Source organism: Melospiza melodia, unplaced genomic scaffold (assembly GCF_035770615.1).
Source record: "Melospiza melodia melodia isolate bMelMel2 unplaced genomic scaffold, bMelMel2.pri scaffold_35, whole genome shotgun sequence".
Taxonomy (NCBI): Eukaryota; Metazoa; Chordata; class Aves; order Passeriformes; family Passerellidae; genus Melospiza; species Melospiza melodia.
In genome coordinates this window covers 8,016,854-8,037,656 of record NW_026948670.1, presented here as the reverse complement: position 1 = coordinate 8,037,656, position 20,803 = coordinate 8,016,854, and the positions used below count along the sequence as shown (strand labels likewise).

The following is a 20,803-nucleotide window of genomic DNA, read 5'->3' as shown; positions in this document are numbered from 1 at the left end:
TCATCACTGCCTCCAGTTCTCTGCTCTGCCTGGGGCCTGGGGATATTTTCTCAGTTGTGTCCCTCAGTGGGACCCATTAAAAGTCCAAGAAACTTTGGAGTTGGATTCTGCCTTGGAGTTCTGGAGAGGTTTCTTCAGCTCCCTCTCAGGGACTGAGGTTAATGCCCTCAGCACAAAGCCCCAGAGGCTCATTAAAGTCCTTGTGCTGTGTCTGTGCTGCTGAGCTGGGCTGGGCTCCTGGCACAGAGGCAGCTCCTGGTAACCAAGAAGAGCTTCAAAAGCACATTTCTCTTGATGAGCAGATCTTCTGCCAGCCCAGCAGGGCTGGGGCACTGCCTGCAGCCACCCCAAGCACAGCACAGAGGCACAGAGAGCTTCAATCAGTCAGGGCTGGGAAGGTGCTGAGATGTGCCTGGGACAGAATCACTGCCAGCCCTTGGCACAGGAACCTCTGGCTGCAGGACAATGCAGCTGCAGCTCCTGGAGCCATCTCCTGAAGCTGGAACATCCCAGTGCCTACAGACTCTGTGAGTACATTCTCTGATTGTCTCTTGTTCAGGGCAGCCAGGGGTGCCCAGGGCTGTCCTGCAGAGCAGGGTCCTGCAGCCCAGGGCGCTGTGCTGGGGCAGGGACTCTGCTGCCTGCCAGGGACAGCTCTCAGCCAGCCCTGGCAGCTGCTCCCACCACTGGGGGACAATATCTGGGTGGGAGGAGACAGTTGGTAAGGCTTGGAAGTGTTCTGTTTGTGTGGGGAGGATGTTGCATTGTTCAGGACTGCTCCCAGCATGGCATTTAACTCCAGAATGTTTCCAAGCAGACTATACAGGGAGCACAGTGAGGCAGGACCTGCATGCAAGGGGAAGTCCTGCTTTATTAATGTACTGCTCTGGGTTGTCTGAGTGGGAAATTGAACATAGATATTAATCTCTCAGTATAGGTTTAGAAAAAAAATCTTCTCAGATGTTTATAAACAAGGCATCGACAGAAATCAGCACTGGGCCCCTCACAGGCAGCATCACTGTTGCTTTTACAGCCTCCTCAGGGTTGCTCTGACGTTGCCATCAGAGCCTGCAGAGCCAGAGCTGCCCCTGGGCAGTGCCAGAGCTGGGAGGGGTCTGCAGCGCAGAGCTGAACCCTCAGGGCTGGGCTGGGCTCTGGCAGCACTGGCAGGGCCAAGCCCTGGGCACAGGGAAGCAGCTGCTGGCAGGGACAGCTCCAGGCAGCAGACCCCTGGGCAGGGAGTGGGGGGAAAGTGCCCCCAAGCTGTGCTGGGATATTTAAAGTCCTCTCCAAACCCAACTTTTCCATGATTACTTATTTACAGATCTCCATGCCAAGATACGAAAAATGTCCAACAGCAGCTCCATCAGCCACTTCCTCCTGCTGGCATTGGCAGACACGCGGCAGCTGCAGCTCCTGCACTTCTGCTTCTTGCTGGGCATCTCCCTGGCTGCCCTCCTGGGCAACGGCCTCATCATCAGCGCCATAGCCTGCGGCCACCACCTGCACACGCCCATGTTCTTCTTCCTGCTTAACCTGGCCCTCAGTGACCTGGGCTCCATCTGCACCACTGTCCCCAAAGCCATGCACAATTCCCTCTGGGACACCAGGAACATCTCCTACACTGGATGTGCTGCTCAGCTCTTTTTTTTAGTTTTCTGTGCGACCACAGAATTTTTCCTCTTGACCATCATGTGCTACGACCGCTATGTGTCCATCTGCAAACCCCTGCACTATGGGACCCTCCTGGGCAGCAGAGCTTGTGCCCACATGGCAGCAGCTGCCTGGGCCTGTGGCTTTCTCTATTCACTGCTGCACACAGCCAATACATTTTCCCTGCCCCTGTGCCATGGCAATGTCCTGGGCCAGTTCTTCTGTGAAATCCCACAGATCCTCAAGCTCTCCTGCTCCAAATTCTACCTCAGGGAAGTTGGCTTTCTTGCTGTTAGTGCCTGTTTAGCACTTGGCTGTTTTGTGTTCATTGTTTTCTCCTATGTGCAGATCTTCAGGGCTGTGCTGAGGATTCCCTCTGAGCAGGGACGGCACAAAGCCTTTTCCGCCTGCCTCCCTCACCTGGCCGTGGTGTCCTTGTTTATTGTCACTGGCATATTTGCTCACCTGAAGCCCCCCTCCATGTCCTCCCCATCTCTGGATCTGGCCCTGTCAGTTCTGTACTCAGTGGTGCCTCCAGCCCTGAACCCCCTCATCTACAGCCTGAGGAACCAGGAGCTCAAGGCTGCAGTGTGGAGACTGACGTCTGGATGGTTTCGGAAACATTAACTGCTGGCCAATTTCTGCAAATAACTTGTAATAAAAATAATTTATGATACTTCCTGTTGGTTTCATTTTGGAGGTTCTTTTTCTTTGTTTTACTTTTTAAATTTTGTCTTATACTGTTAGATTGGATGTGACCTACACACACGTGATTAGGGTACAAAGAAAAAAAGGGTTTTATTTTGCCTTTTCTCTTGTTTACATACTTTTAACTAAACATCCTCTTAAGTCATTCTTTACATCACAATAACTTCTTATATTCATTGAAGCAAAGCTATTAGTATCAATATAAGTGGCAAAAGTTATACAGAAATTTAATAAGGTACATATACACATTTACATATGCCTCTAGTCCTGCTTACAAAAATTTACATATTTCTTTTCCAATCCGTTCCCATGCTGATCCATTGTCTTCTTCTTTGCTATGGATAGACACTAAAATAATCAATTGTTATTTCATCTATTAACTCAGCTTTCCTTGTAAGCTAGCATTCAAGTCCCTCTGTATTATCCACAGAGAAATGTGATTATTGACATCATTCCTCATTTTGTTTCTCTCCACCTTCCCTGTGGCCACAGATTGTGTCAATGAAGAGCTTTGCTCTCAGCAGCTTTAAAGGAGCTAAAGATCTCCCAGCAAAGTTGTCTGCAGAGATGCCCTTGTGCTGCCTTCTCTGGAGCTGAAGCAGCAATGTCTGTGTGCAGAGCTGGGGGCAGATCAGGGCTGGCCCAGCAGCTGTGCCCAGCAGCAGCAGCACTTGGTTTTGCCAGGGCTGCTGCCGTGGCCCTGCCCCGCTGCCCTGGTGGCCCTGGTGTTGCTGTAGGGCCTGAGTGCTCTCGGGGCCGGGCACAGCCCTGGGGGTGGCAGTGCCAGGGCTGCAGCAGGGACAGCCCATGGGCACTGCTGGGGCAGCGCTGACGCCTCAGGCCAGGCCCTGGGGGCTCAAGGCTCCTTGCCCAGGCTCTATCAAGAACACACCCAGGCAAAGGCTCAGCACAGAAAAGCCCCGTGAACAGCCCCAGGCTGGCCGTGGGCAGGCTGGGGGCAAACAGCATGGCTGGGGCTCTTCAAGAGCCCTGGGGCAGATGGGAAGGAGTAGCAGAGCAGGGGCCAAACCCTCCCCAGTGCGCTGGACAGCCCAGGGCAGCGTCCCAGAGCATCCTCATGGAACTGCCAACAACATCCCCCCTCTGCAGCCCTGGCCTCTCCCCCAGCTCACACAGGTGCCCCATCCTTGCAGGCACAGACAGAGCAGCACTGGCTCAGCAGCCCCTGTTTGCATTGCACAGAGCAGGGGGAGCACCCCCATGCTGTTGCTGTGGGGACATGAACCTGAGGGAGCACAAATGCCATCAGCCCCTGGGGCCAGAAAGGGCTGGGGGACACCAGGGAAACCACTCAGCTTTGTCCTGGCCTCTGCAGTCAGCCAGAAAGTTTGTTCCCATCAGCTGGGATTTTCCTGTCCCACTGCAGATGCTGTTGCTCACAGCCAGGGCTGCCTGGCAGCCACCCCCAAATTGCCCTGAGCATTTCTACTGCTTCACCTTTGCTTTCTTTCCTCTTCCTGATACAAATTTCTTCCTGTTTCCCATCCCTCTTCCCTCCCCTGCAAACAGCCCATCCCTGTTTGCCCTTTCCTCTCTGGCCCCACTCCCCATTGAAGTTCCTAACTTGCCCCCATGGGAACATTCCTTGGGCAGCAGGATCATCCTACAAGTGCTGCAGGAATTGTCTGCAGGCTCCTGCAGTGCCTCGTTCTGTGCCCTTTGGCAGAGGCACCCCAGGCCAGGGGGGCACATCTGAGCTGCTGTGTTTGGCTCTGGGGCTCCCTGTTCTGGGCAGTGAGGAGGAGCTGCAGAGGCTCTGCAGGACTGACAGGATGGGCTTTGGGGCTGGCAGGAGAAGCTGAGGGACCTGGGCTGCTGGAGCTCCTGAAGAGGAGGCCCAGGGCTCCTCCTGCAACTGCTCCAAGGGTGGTTTCAGAGAATCCCAGAATCAGAAAGGCTGGAACAGGCCATGGAGATCATCATGTCCAACCTGTGCCCTGACACTGCCTTGTCTACCCTGAGCCTCCTCCAGGATTAACAACCCCAGCTCCCTCAGCCACTCCTCAAAGCTCTTGTGTTTCAGACCCCTCCCCAGCCTTGTTGCCCTTCTCTGGACACACTCCAGCCCCATCACGTCCTTCCTAAATTTGGGGTCCCAGAACTGCAAACAGCACCCCAGGTGCTGCCCAAGCATTGATGAGCACAGGGGAAGAATCCCTGCCCTCTCCTGCTGGCCACACCATTCCTGATCCATAGGAGTGCCAGGAGCCATTGGCCTTCTTGGCCACCTGGGCACACTGCTGGCTCATGTCCAGTCTGCTGTCCCTCAGTCCCTGCAGGTCCCTTTCTGACTGGCTGCTGTCCAGCCATTCTGTGCCCAGCCTGTAGTGCTGCAGGGGTTGTTGTGGCCAAAGTGCAGGACCCAGAACTTGGACTTGTTAAATTTCACCTTGTTGGATCTGGGCCTTGGATCCAGCCTGTCCAGGGCCCTGTGCAGAGCTCTCCTACTGTCCAGGAGATCAACACTCCCAGCAAACTCGGTGTCACCACGGTTCCATGAGGCCTCACGGTGTCCCAATGGTCTGCATGATTCCATGAGTCCTCTCAGTGCCACAATGTTCCTTTGGTTCCGTGGGACCCCTTGGTGTCACAAAGTCTCTTTGGACCTTGGGCCCTGCAATGTCACAATGGATCCTTGGTCCCCCAAGGCCCTGCTGTGTCTCAATGGTTCCTTGGTTCCATGAGGTCAGGCAGTGAAACAATGCTCTTCTGTGTTCCACAGTGTCACAATGTCCTCTTGGTCCCAAGGGCCTCCATGGTGTCAAAAATGTTTCATTCATTCCAGGAGTCCCTGAAGAACGCCACTGGCCTCTTGGTTCCATGGGGCCCTGCAGTGTCACTATGGCCCCATCGTGACACCAGGTTCTGCTCTGTCACAATGATCTGCATGCCCTGCAGGGTCACAGTGGCCTCTGTGGCTCCAGGAGGCGTCAGAGTGCCACATTGAATTCCTTGGTGCTGCAGTGTCACAATGGAGCCCTGGTGACAAAAGATCCTTCAGTGTCACCAGGGACCCTTGGTTCCATGGGGCACCACAGCATCAAAATTGTTCCCTCAGTTCCCAGAGTCCTTGCAATGCAGCAATGCCCCCTTGATTCCATTGTCCGCAGGCTCTCCCAAGGTCTCCTTGGTTCCGCAGTGTCACAATGGCCCCTTGCTTCCCACAAGGCCCTGCAGTTTCACACTGGCCTCTGTGGTTCCACCAGGACCCAGACTGTCACCATGGACTGATTCCTTGCTTCCATTCAGCCCCACAGTGTCACAGTGGCCCCTTGGCTCTCTGCTGCCATGTCGTACACAGTGTTACTATGCTCCTCTTACTGCCACCAGGCCCCGCAGTATCACACTGGCCCCTTGCTTCCCCAGAGCACTGCACTGTCACAATCATCAGAGAATCAACCAGGCTGGCTAAGACCTTGGAGAGCATCAAGGCCAACCTGGGACCCAACACCACCTTGTCACCCAGCCCATGGCATTCAGTGTCACATCCAGTCTTTCCTTAAATACTTCCAGGGATGGTGACTCACCCATGGCCCTGGGCAGCCCATTCCAATGCCCAATTGTGTGAAGAATATTTCCTAATGCCCAGCCTAAATGTTTCCTGGTGCAGCTGAAGGCTATGTCCTTTTGTCCGGTCACTGTGCTCTGGGAAAAGAGCCCGAGCCCCACCTGGCTCCACCCTCCTGTCAGGGAGTTGTAGAGAGTGATGAGGTCTCCCCTGAGCCTCCTCTCCTCCAGTATAAACAACCTCAGCTCCCTCAGCCGCTCCTCACAGGACTTGTGTTCCAGACCCCTCCCCAGCCTTGTTGCCCTTCTCTGGACATGCTCCAGCCCCTCCATGTCCTTCCTAAATTGGGGGGCCCATAACTGGACACAGCACTTGAGGTCCTGCCCAACCAGTGCCGAGAACAGGGGAAGAATCCCTGCCCTGCTCCTACTGGCCACACCATTCCTGATCCATAGGAGTGCCAGGAGTTGGATGAGGGAAATGGTGGGGAGGGGATGGGGACACTGTTATTGATTGTCAGCCATGAAGAGTCTTGATTTTCATGTGTATTCAGACTCCTTTAGAAGAGTCTGGGAGTCAATATCAATTGGACATTTCTGATATCAAGCTATTAACAGGAAAAGAAAATCAAACTTGCATTGTTTTCAATATAGCAGATTCACTTTGAATACTCTTCTGAAATCTGTCTAATTAACCACAGAAGAATTGAAAACATAGATTATTCCCAGTGTTTTTTCCTGTTTGGGTATTTAAACAAATATTTATGAGCTTTGCTCACTGAATTCCTGAACTGAGGAGCTCCAGAAAGAAGAGGCCTCTGGAGTAGTAAAATTCATGATCACCCTCCAAGTGACTGAGGATCCATCTCCATCAGAGCAGCAATGAACAGAAATGGGCACAGCTTTGTGGCTACCCCAGCTTTGGCATGGGCCCTGGGCCTGGAGCAGGAGCAGCTCTTGAGGGCCCCAAGGCCGAGGCTCTTGTGCTGCCCTGGGCAGACGGGATGGCAGCAGGGGCTGCAGAGCTCTCAGCACCTCAGTCTGAGGGGAGCAGGGCAGCCAGGGAGCCTCCTTTGGCCTTGGCAAGAACCTTCCCCCATGGCTGGGGCTGAGTCCTGTGGCAGCTGCAGCTGCTGCTGTGCCCTTGCCAGGGGCTGAGGCCGTGGGGCCAGTGGCCAGAGCAGCCACTGGCCGCTGGCCAGAGCAGAGCTGTGGGGCCAGAGCCGGCTGGGCTGGGCTGGGGAGAGGCCCTTGGTGCTGCCCAGAGTTCAGGGCAGCTGGCAGAGCTTGCAGGGAGCTGGGCTGGGCTCCGAGAGCCTGGCCCAGAAACCATCAGTGTCCATCTCAGCCTGGCGTAGCAGGCAGGGGCAGGACTCAGGCCAGGCCTTGTGGGGCAGGGCCAGCGCCTGTGCAAGGCATTGCAAACCTGCAAGTGGCCCAGAGAGGAGGCTGCTCTGTGCCCTTGATGGCATGGACATAGCAGGGAGGGGGCCCAGGACATTTGTCAGTGCCAGCCTCTGTGCCCAGCCCTTGGCAGCCCTGGCTGCTGAGCCCAGCTTTGGCCTAGGCTGAGTTTGGCTGTGGCCCAGCTCCATCCTCCTGCAGGGCTCAGGGCCTGTTCCCGGCCATGGCCAGCCCTGGCTGCCTCTCTGCTGGCCCAGAGGCGGCAGAGCCCAGGCAGGGCTGTCTGTGCAGCCCCACAGGTACCAGGGGCTCTGCAGGAGGTGGCAGAGGCTGCCCAGCAGGGAGGCCATGGGGCACAGAGCCCCAAGGCTGCTGTGGGCACCACGGCACAGTCAGGCCTGGCCAGGGCTGGGCCTGCACAGGGGCTGGACCACCATGGCTGGGCCAGCACAAGGCCACAAAAAGGACACGCAGCTGCTGCCAGGGCTGACAGCAAGGCCAGGCACACACAAGCAATTGCTGAGCATGGCCTGCGCTGGCCAGGCCTGATTCTGTCAAAGGCAGAGCTCAGCTGCCCTTGGGGGCTGCAGCAACAGTCCAGAGGCCAAAGAGCCTCCATGGCTGTGCTGGAGACCAAGGCTGCAGGAGGGAAATGCAGGGATGCTGTGGGATGGGGAGGGCATTGAATTCCAGCACACACCTCAGCTCTCTGATGATCCCGGCACCATGCTGGGCCCTGTTTCAGAGTGGAACAGAGCAGATGTTGATGGGACAGGAGCCCTGCAGGGCTGTCAGTGTCCTGCAGCTTGCAAGGTGCTCTGCTCTGCCCCAGGTGTTTTCTGAGAGATCCAGTCCCAGCTGGGCCCCTCAGGGCACAAGTGGCACTGCCTGTTCATGGGCACACAACTGATGTCTGCCTGGAAATGGGCACAGGTTTTAATACCTGTTAGTTTCATAATATACAAGCAAATCTTTATTGTCTGGGTCATTTAAAAACTTTTAAGAAATGGCAAGGTTTTCTCTCCTGGAACAGGAATTTTCTTGGATGTGCTGGATTCTTCTTCTGATGGCAGGAGAAGAAATACTCATCTTCCCTTCTGCCTTTTCCACCAACATTCACACTAATATTGAATGACCCCTTCCCTTCATGTGTTTCCAGCTCTCCTGTTGAAATGGCCCTGTCTAAGAACATCTCTTCATTTAGAGCAGCTGCATCTATGTCTTTTACATTGCTCCCAGATTCTCTCATCCAGATGCTCTCTGGTCATTGAAGTGCCTCTCAACTGACTGGTTTCATGCTTTGAAAATCAGGGAGTCATCAAATGTTTCTGAATTTTAAATAAATATCACATTTGACAGCATCCTAATTGTGTTTATATCTATCACAACATTACCATTTCTGATGTCTTTGTCTAAAACTCTTGCTATACAACAATCCCTGGGGAATGGTGGACAAGTCAGGTGGCACTGGTACATCCCAGAGAGCCGAGGGAAGAGCTGTGATGGTTATTAAACTGTTCAAATGTTCAACTTCTGTTTGTTGGCAAGAAACCTTTCTGTGCCTCTGAGTGTCACCAATCCCTTACCCCAAAGGACACAAACCTGATGAGTTGTGGTTCCCACTACAGGGGGACTTGGACCTTGGCTCTGCACAGGAGTGCTCTTCATCCCCTTTCTCTCTTTTCCTCCCTCTGGTCGTGGAGGGAGCTCCTGACTTCAGCCTGTGACTCGTGTGTGCAAAGAGCAAATCTGGGCAGAATCAGGGCGGGGAGGGTTTGGAGGGACCTTGGGATCTTTTCTGGGCACAGAAGGTGTTTTCCATTGCTCTGAGACTGTCTGCTGTGGAAAGTGGATTTATTTTCCAGCAGAGAAATGACTTTTGCATTTGATAGAGCTGTGACTTGCCTTGGCTTTGTTTGCTGACAAGAAATGAACATCCCTCTGTGTCTCAGGCAGCTCCTTCTCCAAGGAAAGCAGGTGGGAGTTGGAGCCAAGGAGCTGAAAGCTGCAGGTGCAGCCTGGGCTGGAGGAAGCTCGGATTTGCACAAGGCTGCTCTGAGTGCCAGGGCTTGGATGGGGGAAATGGTGGGGTGAGGGTAGGGACAAAGTCTGATTGATTGTCTGCCATGAAGGGTCTTGATTTTCATATCTATTCAGACTGCCTGAGGAGGTACTTGGATTCACTCTCAGCTGGAGATTGTACGTATCGATAAATTAACAGGGTAAAGAAACCTAAATTGGACCTCAGAAATCTTTTCTCACTGTCTCTTTAAATAGAATCTATTCAACTTGAATACACTACTGGAATTTGTCTAATTAACCACAAAAGATTTGAAAATTAAAATCAAATTACCCCCAGAGGCTTGGCTTGTTAAGGTGTTCTGAAAGTTAATGAGCCCTGGGACACTGAATTCCTGCACTGAAGAGCTGCAGGCTGAACAAGCCTCTGGAGCAGGAAAATTCAGCAGCAGCCTCCAAGTTGCTGAGGATGTCAGCAGCCCCCACTGAGGCCATCCCTGCCCAGAGACCGTGGGGGAATGGGCAGACAAGGAGAGCGTCCCTGGGGCTGGGGCAGCACAACTCAGAGGCACCAGCGGCTGCAGCTGGGAAATGGAGTGTGGAATGTTGCTGGGAAAGCCCTGCCTGGGCTGTGCCAAGCAGGACACACAAGCCCTGACCCCCATTCAATAAAAAACTCTCTCAAGGAGACATTTAAAAGGAATTACAATTGTTTGTGTAGTCTGAGTTGGACTCCCTGAAGAAATACCAATAAGAGATTCTCAGGAGCCCAAACCAACAAAACAGCCTTTACTGGCAACTTTAGAAAATCAGAGAAACTTTGGCAAAGGGTCAATGATAACACTGTAGTGGTTTTGGTTTCTTAATTTAAGATTTTTCCAATCTTGAGATTTCTTAATTAATGGATTGATGAGTGTGGTCGGTTTTAGTGTCGGTTAATTATTTATGTATTTATTTTGTTGGGAGATAGGATTACAAGAAAGGTAAAGTAGGCTTAAAATTTTAAAAGAGTATTAAAAAAAATTTATTAAAAGTAAATAAAAGAAAAAAGGTAGTAAGGATTAAAATAAATTCTTTAGAATACTTTTTTTCTTTACAATTTTTTTTAACCTGACAATATAAAGAAACTAAACTCAAAATTTCTAGTGGTTTACTATTTCTGGAATTGTCTTTTTTTTAGTTTTTGGGTGATAAGTTTTTCTAGTTAGGATTATGGAGGTTTTTTACAGGAGGATTTTTTTTTTTTTTGTGGTACCTAATTTTGTCATGGATAACAGTTGTCTGGTGAACTTCATTATCGGGAAATTGTTTTTATTGCTACAAGCTTTTTTACAGCTTGTTGATGGGCCATGTTGATTTATGGGGTATTGCTTTAAAGATGAGTTATTTAAAGGTAAAAGTTTTTATTATTTACTTTTTAAATTATTTTTATCACTCGGAATAGAGATCTTCTCTTTGGGATACTGGATTACTTTTTTTTTTTCCTGTTTAAACTTCTTATGAAATGGCAGGTTTTTTACCATTTTTTTATTTAAGCATGGAGGTTTTTGTTTGATACAAATTTGAATTTTTAAAATAGTTTTAAAAAGAAAAAGAGATTTTTCTTTATAGTTTATAGAAGGATTTTAGTTTTAAGATAAGGGTATTTTTTTCTTTTTTTTTAATTAATATTTCATTTCTTCTTTACTGACTTTGATGGTTTTATGTTATTTTTTTATAGGTTTGCATTTTGTTTTTTTCTTATACTCAAGGGGGGATTGAAGTGTTGAAAGAGTTAACACCTGACCTGCCAGTAACTTGTGGTGTAAGTTGTGGTTGGATTGTGTTAAGATTGGTTTAATGGTTTGGTTTTGGCTTTTTTGGTGTTTTTTAGTTGTAGGGTTATTTTGGATGGATTGTAGGTTGTAGGGGTTTTTGGTTTGAATTGTGTTGGGGGGAGTGGACTTGATGGTAAGATTTTAATAGCTGTGGCTGGCTTTGTTCTGTTTGGGGTTTTGTAGCCTCTTTTGTTTTCCTGTTTGGTAGATGTTGGGGTTTGGTTTGGTTTGGTTTGGTTTGGTTTGGTTTGGTTTGGTTTGGTTTGGTTTGGTTTGGTTTGGTTTGGTTTGGTTTGGTTTGGTTTGGTTAGAATGGGGCTGATGGGGGAGGGGCATCCTGGGGAGAGGGGAAGAGGCTCAGCCCACAGCAGGGTTGCTTGGTTTGGTTTGGTTTGGTTTGGTTTGGTTTGGTTTGGTTTGGTTTGGTTTGGTTTGGTTTGGTTTGGTTTGGTTGAGATGGGGGCCAGGGCCAGAGTCCACTGCTTCTTTTATGACTGGAAAAGAAAGAGGAGGTTCCTGGGTTTTTTCATCTTTAACATTTGTGTTTCACAGAGACGTGTTCAGTATCTTAGTTGTTTAACAGATTGTCAGTTACACAGAAAGTTTTGTATTACTTTTTAAAATTCTTCTCGTGTCAAACTACAACAGACATACAATCAACAAAAAACACTTCTCAAAATATTGACTTGTCCCATTCAACTTCACAAACTCTGACTCTGTTCAATTTAATGTTAATCCAAATTTGCAGGAGCACAGAAACAGAAGAAGAAGACACAGAAAGTGAGAAAAACATACAATATTTAGAGAAGCACACACACAGCCGCCAACTCCTGGATTCCAGCAGTGTTCAGATGGAAATTCCAAGAGGAGGTAGGGCCAAGATGTGTGCTTGCCTTGTGGTCAGCCTTCAATACCCCTTGGTCTTCCTGGGCCCTTCCCCCAGGTGAGACTTGGTCTCATTTGGTCCCTCAGGAGCTGGGCTGGGGCTGCAGAGGTGGCTGTGGAGCATTGCCTGTGCTGTGCCAGGGACTGGCAGCCACTGCTGGGCTGGGATGGAGGCTCTGGGGGGATTGGGGTTTTAGGGCAGGGCAAGTCTGGACCTGCCCCTTCCTCCCCCACACAAAATACTTTGAGCCAACAACCTCCTCCAGTATGTCACAATAGGCAATGTTGGGGGTGGAACCCAAATTTGGCCATGGACACCTGGAGAAGCAGGACAGTTCCTTTCCATAGGAAGGAAAGCACAGAGCCTTCCCCAGTGTTTTGGGGACAGATAAAAAGTGACTATTGTGAAACCACTGCCAGACAGATTTGTCCTGGCAATATTACTATGGGAATAATGCCTGGATGTAAGGAAATTTGGTGGTGAAATCCCAGTTCTGGCCATGGGCGCCTGGAGGGAAAGGCCAGTTCTTTTCCATAGGAAGGAAAGCACAGAGCCCTAGTGTTTCAGCAGCAGATGAGAAGAGACCCTCAACATGCCAAGGTCAGCTGGACCAGTCAGGTGGCCCCTGGGAGGCCAAACCAGCCAGACCTTCTCTGTGTTCCATTGGTTTTATGGGGCCCTGAGGTGTCACAAGGGTGTCTTGGTTCCATGGGGTCCCACAGTGTCACAATGGCTTCCAGGTTCCTGAAGGTCACGCAGTATCACAATGGTCCCAATGATTCCATGAGGCCTTGCAGTGTAACAATGGTCTCTGTGGTTCCCCAGGCCCCACAACGTCACATCCATCCTGTGTTCCATGAGCCCTTCAATGTCACCAAGGACCTTTGGGCCCTGGGCATTTGTGGTGTCACAATGGTCTCCTTTGGCTCCACAGTGTCACAATGGACCATTAATGACAGGAGGCCACTCTGTGTCACCCTGGAGTTTGGTTCCATGCAGCTCGGAAGTGTCACAATGGTCTCCCTTGCTTTCTTAGTGTCACAATGGATCACTGCTGACAGAAGGCCTCACAATTTCACACATGCAGCCCTGCAGTGTCACAAAGACCTCTTGGTTTCATGAGGCCCCCCAGTGTCACAATAGTCTCCTTGGTTCCATGAGGCCCCACAATGTCACAATGGTCCCTTGGTCTCACAGGGCCCCACAGTGTCACAGTGGCCGCTGGGTGTCACCGGGCCCCACAGTGTCACAATGGTCGTTTGGTCTCACAGGGCCCCACAGTTTCACAATGGCCCTTTGGTTCCATGACCCTGTGCTGCTGCATTCCCCCCTCCCATTCTCAGGCCACCCTGCCAGCTGAGAAATGCTCCTTGGGCCTCAGCCTTGGCCAACAGCCCCTGGGCTCAGCTCCTCTGCAGCTCATCACAAACACTGTCTGCTCCAGGCACTGCTGCTGCCCAACCAGCTCCTGGTTTCTGTAGGAGCAGCCCTGGGAACTGTTTCTATTCCTTCTATGGCACAACATCCCTGTTCTCACACTGCCAAAGAAAGCTGTTGATGCCAAGTGCAGCCAGGATGAACCATTGCTGGGACTGAAGCCCCTCTCTTGGGGCCCTACAAACAGCCCTCCAAAAGGAGCCCTTGGAGCTCTCCTGGGCCAGTGACTCCCTCTGAGTGGGGCCTCTCCCAGCCGGGAACTCTCCCGTTTGCTGCACTCGGGGATCCCCAACAACGATGGAGCCTGGGCCGATCCCCCCACTCCTTCAGGCTCAGCCCTTTGCCCTTTGCTGGGGAGATGCCAAAGGATCCACAGGGAGCATTTCCTGCCTCAGGGGAATTTCTTACAGGTGTCTTGCACTGACTCTTTGTGTCTGTGTGCACACAGGAGTGCCTGTGCTGGGGAAATGTGGCAGAAATGCTGCTCTCTGAGGGGCTTGAGTGCCTTGGATAGCTGAGTTAGGCAGATATCCAGATATCAGTAAAGAAGGGTAAGTCAGGAGATCTAAGCTAAGTTAAATGCTGCTAAGAGTTTTACTTTTGCTAAGATGTTAAGTTTAATTTATTAGCTTAGTTAAAAATTGTTAAGTGTTATTCCTCTGTTAAATTACAAAATCAGGTTTTAAGTTACGTTAAATACTGTTAAGTGCTGGTCTTTTGCTAAACTGTGAAGTTGACTGTATCAGTTAAAATTAGGGTCTAAGTTCAGTCCTGTTAAGTTTGAGCTCCGTTCAGCTTTTAGGCCGTATTACTTTTATCCTTGCCCTTACTGTCCTTGTGTCACACACAGAGACAGGGACTCTTCTCAGTTCATTTCTGGTTTGATTGCCTGGATTCTTTTTGGTTTTGTTGTTGCTTTGTTTCCTTGGTGTGCCTGAAGTGTCCAGTCAGGAGCAGAGTGACTCTTGCCAAAGAACTTTGTGCTGCTGTCCCTTAATATTAAATCTGTTTTTTGCTGATCCCTTGCTGGGGATTTTTTCAGCGCTCTCAAGCCCTCATTTGTAACAGGGTGAAGGAGCCCTGGCCCAGGCTCTGGCCCTGGGGGACACGGGGACGCTGCCAGGGGGGTCCCTGTCCCACTGTCCCCCCACAGGGCCCCGGCCCCCGGTCCCCGTGTCAGGCTCTGGAGTCGATCTCGTGGAACATCCTCTGGGGGAGTCTGCGGGATCGAGGGGACCCGGAGGGACCCGGGGAGACAGGGGACCCCGCTGTGCATGAGCAGGGTTGGACTGTTCTCTGGGGAACTGTGAAGGGGTACGAGGCAGAGTGACCTCACACAGCCCCTGTGATGTCACACAGCCCCTGTGATGTCACACAACCAACTGCGATGTCACACAGCACCCTGTGATGTTCAAAGCCCACTCTGGGATGTCACAAAGCCCACTCTGGGATGTCACAAAGCCATCCTGTGTCACAGAGCCAACGCTGGCATATCTCTCTGTGATGTCATACAGCCGTGTTGTGATGTCACAGAAATCTCTGTGATGTCACAAGGGAATTCTATGATGTCACTGTCCTGTGATGACACACCCCGTTCTGTGATGTTACTCAGACACCCAGTGATGCCACAACTCACTCTCTCATGTTACAGAGCCACCCTCCATGATGGTAGAATCTGCTCTATGGCCTCACACCCTACTCAGTGATGTCACAAAACCTTCTCTGTGATGACTCTGTAATATCATGGCACACATTTGCAACTCACAACCTGCTCTATGATGTTATACAGCCATGCCATCATGTCGCAGTCTGCTCTGTGATGTCACACAAACCCCTCTATGATTCTGTAGCTGCTCGATGACCTCACACAGCCCACTCTGTGCTGTCACACAGCCCCTTACTGACATCCCAGCTGCTCTGTGCCTCTATGACACAGCCCCAGAGGTGCTGCTGTGACACAGCCCCCTCGGGGCCATCCCACAGCCCCTGCCAGTGCTGAGCCCCTGTGAGCTCTGTCTGTGCCCTGCTGGTGTCCCTGAGGGGCCCTGGCAGTGCCCAAGCCCTGCTGGGCTGTGCACAGGAGCTGCTCCTGGCCAGAGCTGTCTCTCTGCAGGGCTGCCCTTGCCAGGAGCTGCCTCTGGGCCAGGAGTCCGGCCCAGCCCAGCAGCACAGACACAGCACAGGGACTTTAATCACCCTCTGGGGCTTTGGTGCTCTTTGCATCAGGCTCAGTCCCTGACAGTGTGCTCAAACAACTTCTAAAAAACTCAAAATCAGATTCAAAGTCCAAAGATTCTTACACTTTTACTGGGTCCCACTGAAAACCTCTCCTCCCCAGTGACAGAATTCCTGTAGTGTGGGTTTTCAGATGTCCTGGCACAGCCAGGCCCAGGGGACAGGGCTGCCATGGTGATGGCTGTGAGGTCACTGCCCCTGCAGCAGCCTGACTGCCCTTTCCTCTGCCCCTGCCTTGGCTCTGCTGGCATTAAGAATTTTGTCATTAATATCTTGTCCCCAAGGTGCTGGGGCCAATGGCTTCCCAGTCAGGCTCCTGGAGCAAAAGTGGCTTTTCAGAGCCCAGCCAGGAATGAGCCCTGAGGCAGCAGCTCTGCAGTGGTGGCCACCAGGCCGGGCTGCCAAGGGAGGCTTCTGGCCATGGTCTGCAAGCAGCTGCTGCTGCCAAGGTGCCTTTGGTGCCTCAGGCTCTCCCTGGCACAGCTCCCAGCACGGCACTCTGCCCTTGTGCCCGTGCCCTTCCCTGTGCTGGGGCTGGCCTGGGGCTTTTCCTGCAGCGGGACCTGCCCTGCTGATGGCACAGGAAAGGCAGTTCCTGCTAGAGCAGGAGACTCTGCCTGCAGTGGGCTCCAACAACTCCAGACAGGCCCTGTTGACTTCAAAACTGCTGCCTAAAGCACTATATTCTAATAATTGTTATAGCTCCTGAACTGTGGAGTAAATAACTGTGCTGGTGATCTTTCCGTCTGATCATGATCAGAATAAGCCAGAGACATATTTACATAAATCTATCGGGTATCCCATCATTAATTCTGTGGGACAAATTGGGTAAAAGGTTCAATTACACCTCTCCAATCCTTTACACCTTTAACAAAGTCTGGGGCTGGGATTGGATCCAGCCACTCCCAGTCTCCTCTCTTTGAAGGAATTTTAGAAGTCTAGGGGCCCTGCAAGGGTTTGAGGATCCATGGTGGCTGTTCAGTGTCATTTTTCCACCTCATGATTTAGCAGGAGTTTTTCCAATAAAGAAATAAAGCTTTTTCCTGAAGCTCCCACTGTGCCCATGAGAGGAACTCCTGTGAGTGTCTGGGACACCCTGGCTCTTTGGTAGCCTGGGCACTCCTGGGATGTCGCCTCGGAGCCCCTATGAGTGCCTGTGACAGAAATATGCCTTTGCAGCCCAAGGTCCCCTGGGATGTCACCATGGAATGGCTGTGACTGCCTCTGACCACAGGGCTCTTTACCATCCTCAGAAAGCCCTGGGAGGTCCCCATGGAGTCCCTGTCTGTCCCTGTGACATTCCAGCTCTTGATCAGTGTGGAGACTCTTGGAAAGTCCCCACGGAACCCCTCTGAGGGCCTGTGATAAATCTGATCCTTAGCAGGTAACCATCACCAGGCCCCTGTTGCTATGGTCGGTTTCCATGGCAACCATCACCAGCCTCCTGTTGCTATGGGCAGTCCCTTGGCAGCTCCATGGATACCCCATGCCGGGTGGTTTCCATGGACACCAGCTCAGGCCTGCAGCCAGAGCCCGTTTCCATGGCAACCATTGGCAGTCCCATCCCCAGGCTCATGGGATCCCAGAACCACAGAATTGGCTGAGCTGGGTTGGACCCATCAGGATCCTTCCGTCCAACTGCTGGCCCTGCACAGGACACCCCAACAATGCCAGCCTGGGCCTGACAGCGCTGTCCAAACACTGCTGGAGCTCAGAGAGCCCTGGAGCTGGGACCCTTCCCTGGGGAGCCTGGGCAGGGCCCCAGCAGCCTCTGGGCAAAAACATTTTTCTGACATCCAACCTGAGCCTGCCCCGACTCAGCTGCAGCCATTCCCTCCACTCATGTTCCTGGGCATCAGAGGGAAGAGGTTCCCACAGCCCCAGCCAGGGACACACTCCCAAGGCTGTTGCCATGGCCACCAGGACTGGGACCAGCTGGGATGCTCGGTTTCCACGGGCCGGGGTTCAGGAATGGGATTCCCCAATTTCCGGCTCCTGCTAAAACCGCGCTGCCCTCTCTGCCCTCCCGCCTCCCACGGAAAGAACAGAAGGCAAAGATCCTGGGCTGGGATAAGAACAATTTATTTGGAACAGCAACGAGATAAGGAAGAAACAAAAACAGAAATGATATTAATAACAGAAGGGATAAATAAAACTGTTTACAGGGAAAACTAATACATCAATAACAGGCTCTTCCTGGTGATGTATTTTCCCTGCCTTGAAGGGACAACCTTCTCCTCAGGGAGAGAGAGAGAGACAGTCCCTTTCCAGCCCCTGGCAATGACCTGAGGTGGGAGTGAATGTAAGGACATGGCCATGGCCAGACCCTCATGTTCTTCCATCCCACATCATGTGATTTTCAGGGGCAGGAAAATGGACATGTGTCTTCCGAGAATGGATCACAGGGAAAATGGATCACCAGGGCTCTTCCCAATGTGGGCCCTCTAATGGGGGATGAAGGCTGGAGTGGTGCATGAAGCTGTTCCTGTATTTGTGGCATTTGCAGGGCTTCCCTTACTGGTGGCTCCGCTGGTGTCTGATCGAGGGAGAGCTCCGGGCGAAGCTCTTCCCACGCTGGGGACACTCATAGGTCCTCTCCCCAGTGTGGATGCGTTGGTGGGTCACAAGGTTGGATCTGTAGCTGAAGCCCTTCCCACACTCCCAACACTCATAGGCCCATTCCCCGATGTGGATAATCTGGTGGTTCATCAGGTGGTTGCTCTGCCTGAAGCTCTTCCCACACTCCAAGCACTTGTGGGCCTTCTTCCCATCATGAAGCCGCTCATGGACCACCATCTCTGAGCTCTGGCTGAAGCTCTGTCCACCTTCCTGGTTCAGGGTGGGTCTTTCCTTCTTAGAGCACCCTGGGCTGGGTTTGGAGCCCCTCCTCATGTGGGATGTCTGAGGTTTTTCTTCCCTGTTGGATTCCTGTGTGCTAGAGTCGCTAAAAACAGCCTCTTTCACAAGGTTCTACCATGGAGATTTTTCCTCCCTGGTCTCCATCCTCAGTTCCTTCCCTGGGGGAGGAAGGACAATGAGAGAATGGGATTTGCCTCCATGCCAGAGGGAAGGGGAAGGAGATCCCTCCAGTGCATCCTCAGCAGGACGGCATTGGCACCGGGGTTGTCCTGCAGTTGGGCTGGGAGATGGAGCAGGAGAGAGGGAGAAATAGGAACTGACTTCCTCCTCACCTGCGTGGGTGTCCCGGGGCATCTTCCTCTTCCTCACAGCCTCCTCTTCCATTGAGTCAAGGTTTGGGAATGGGAAATTCTGTTTAGGGAAGAAAACAAAGGGTGCACACATTGTCTTTTGTACTGGTTTTAAGGCAAACCTGGGAAGGTCTAAACCAGAATTACAATTTAATAAGAAAATCTAGGTCAAGGCAATGATACAGAAACACTGCCTTAAACGGACAGAGTCAGGATATAACCTGACACCCTGTTGGGCAAGGTGGTGTCTGCAGTCCTGTTGGAGTCATGAACGTGATTCTGTCAAAGCAGTGATCCTGTAGAAGGGTCTGGTCTTCCTCTGGATGTCCAGTGGTGGTAATGGAGCTCTGGTCCTCTGGGAATCCAGTAGGCAAGCTGCTCCTGGTGTTGAAAGCCTCAGCTTATATCCAGGTAGGAATGCTTGGATCCTCCCCCTGGGCGGAGCATCTCACAATGGGATAATGGAATTTTATCAGTCCTGCTGTGACACTCAATGGCCCATTAGCAAAAGATATCTCCCCTGGAGGGCATTATCAGGGTTGAGTCATGGAAGACATAAAGAATACTGCCCCACCTGTTTATAACAATTGATGAAGATGGTGATTGAGAACATGCATTTGGTTACATGTTACATTGCAGCCTGAAACAGATGGGCAAACCCTGCTCAGGGGGTGAACACCACCCCCCTTACCAAACTGGCTCAGGTGTAAAACCCTCACTTTGGGAAGGGCACACACATGTTGGAAAAGAAATGAAATTTAGCAAAATGTTTAATTATAGTGAGTTGTGTGTGAATTGGTTTGTTAAAAGCAGTTTTGTAGCCGTTGAAAGTGTGTTGGGTTTTGTGTGTAACCTAGACGGTAGTCTTAGGGATTTAATAAATATTTAAACTAGTGCAGGAAAGTAAGAATGCTAACCTGTCTGGAGGCAGCATACAATGCTCTTAGAATAAGATAAGCAGAAGATTATTGATCTTGTTTGTGAACCAAGGAATGTATCACAAGGGGTCTGTGACTAGGCAAGGGGAACTGTTTCTTGGAGACATTGTTATGAATAGCATGTATAAGAGGGAAGCACCCATACGTGAAATTGGGGGCTCGGGCTTGGGACGTGAGTCAACCAGCTCCCCGGGCCCTTAATAAAGCACCCACAAAACTTATCCGAGTTTTGTGTCATTTATCAATCGGGCAACACACACAGGGGACAATGTCACACTTACTCTGCTCCGGGTGAGGGCTCTTTTTCCTGTCATTCCCTTCCTGTCCCTGCTTTTTCTATCCCATTTATGGTTCAACAAAATCCATTTTGAATTAGGTTTCATTATAACCTTAATTGGGGCAGAGGAATCTCTCTAACAATTTTCCTAACCCGACTAACCAGACTGTGAAATTATTTTGGCACAGTGAGTTTAGGCACTGTTCTCTGACCCTAAGTGCCTTTGACAACAGCATGGTTCCCTCCTCTGAGGAGGTTGTGGTTGTCTCTGGAGGAACTCTTGGAAACTGGGTTACAGCTTCCTCTGAGTGACTTATGGGAGAACTGATAAGGAAAATTGTCGTTGTGGGTCCGGAGAGTAAAGAAAATATTTTGTTGTCCTTCCTTGAAAAGTTTGTTAAAATCACAGGAGGAAAGAAAGTAATGGTTACCAGCGAGACTGACAAGGTTCATTCACCCCACAGTGAGGAACACAAGGCTGCTAAAAGTCCTACAAGAAGCCCAGCTGAAGTAGCCAAATTCCTAAATAACTCCCGAATTCCCAGACTTGAGTTCTTTGCAAAATGTAAGAATTATTATTGTCTTCATCCCTCTCGCTTTTGTGACAGCTACAAAGAGTTTCCTTTCCTTTTAATGATATCTGTATTGGGTGGAATTAACACTTTTATCAGAATGTGCTAGCAGCTGAGCTG

The 20,803-nt window shown here is 51.1% G+C and overlaps 1 protein-coding gene across 1 annotated transcript in view; it reads right to left on the bottom strand.

Moving 5' to 3' along the window:
• LOC134434371 (zinc finger protein ZFP2-like) overlaps window positions 1-20,803 on the bottom strand; it is a gene marked incomplete at its 3' end in the record, with an annotated part of 230,231 nt that overhangs the window by 40,822 nt on the left and 168,606 nt on the right. The window contains exon 4 of the mRNA XM_063183036.1: window positions 18,261-18,512. Within this exon, the coding sequence (XP_063039106.1) occupies window positions 18,261-18,512 (252 nt within the window). The remainder of the gene's footprint in view (window positions 1-18,260; window positions 18,513-20,803) is intronic.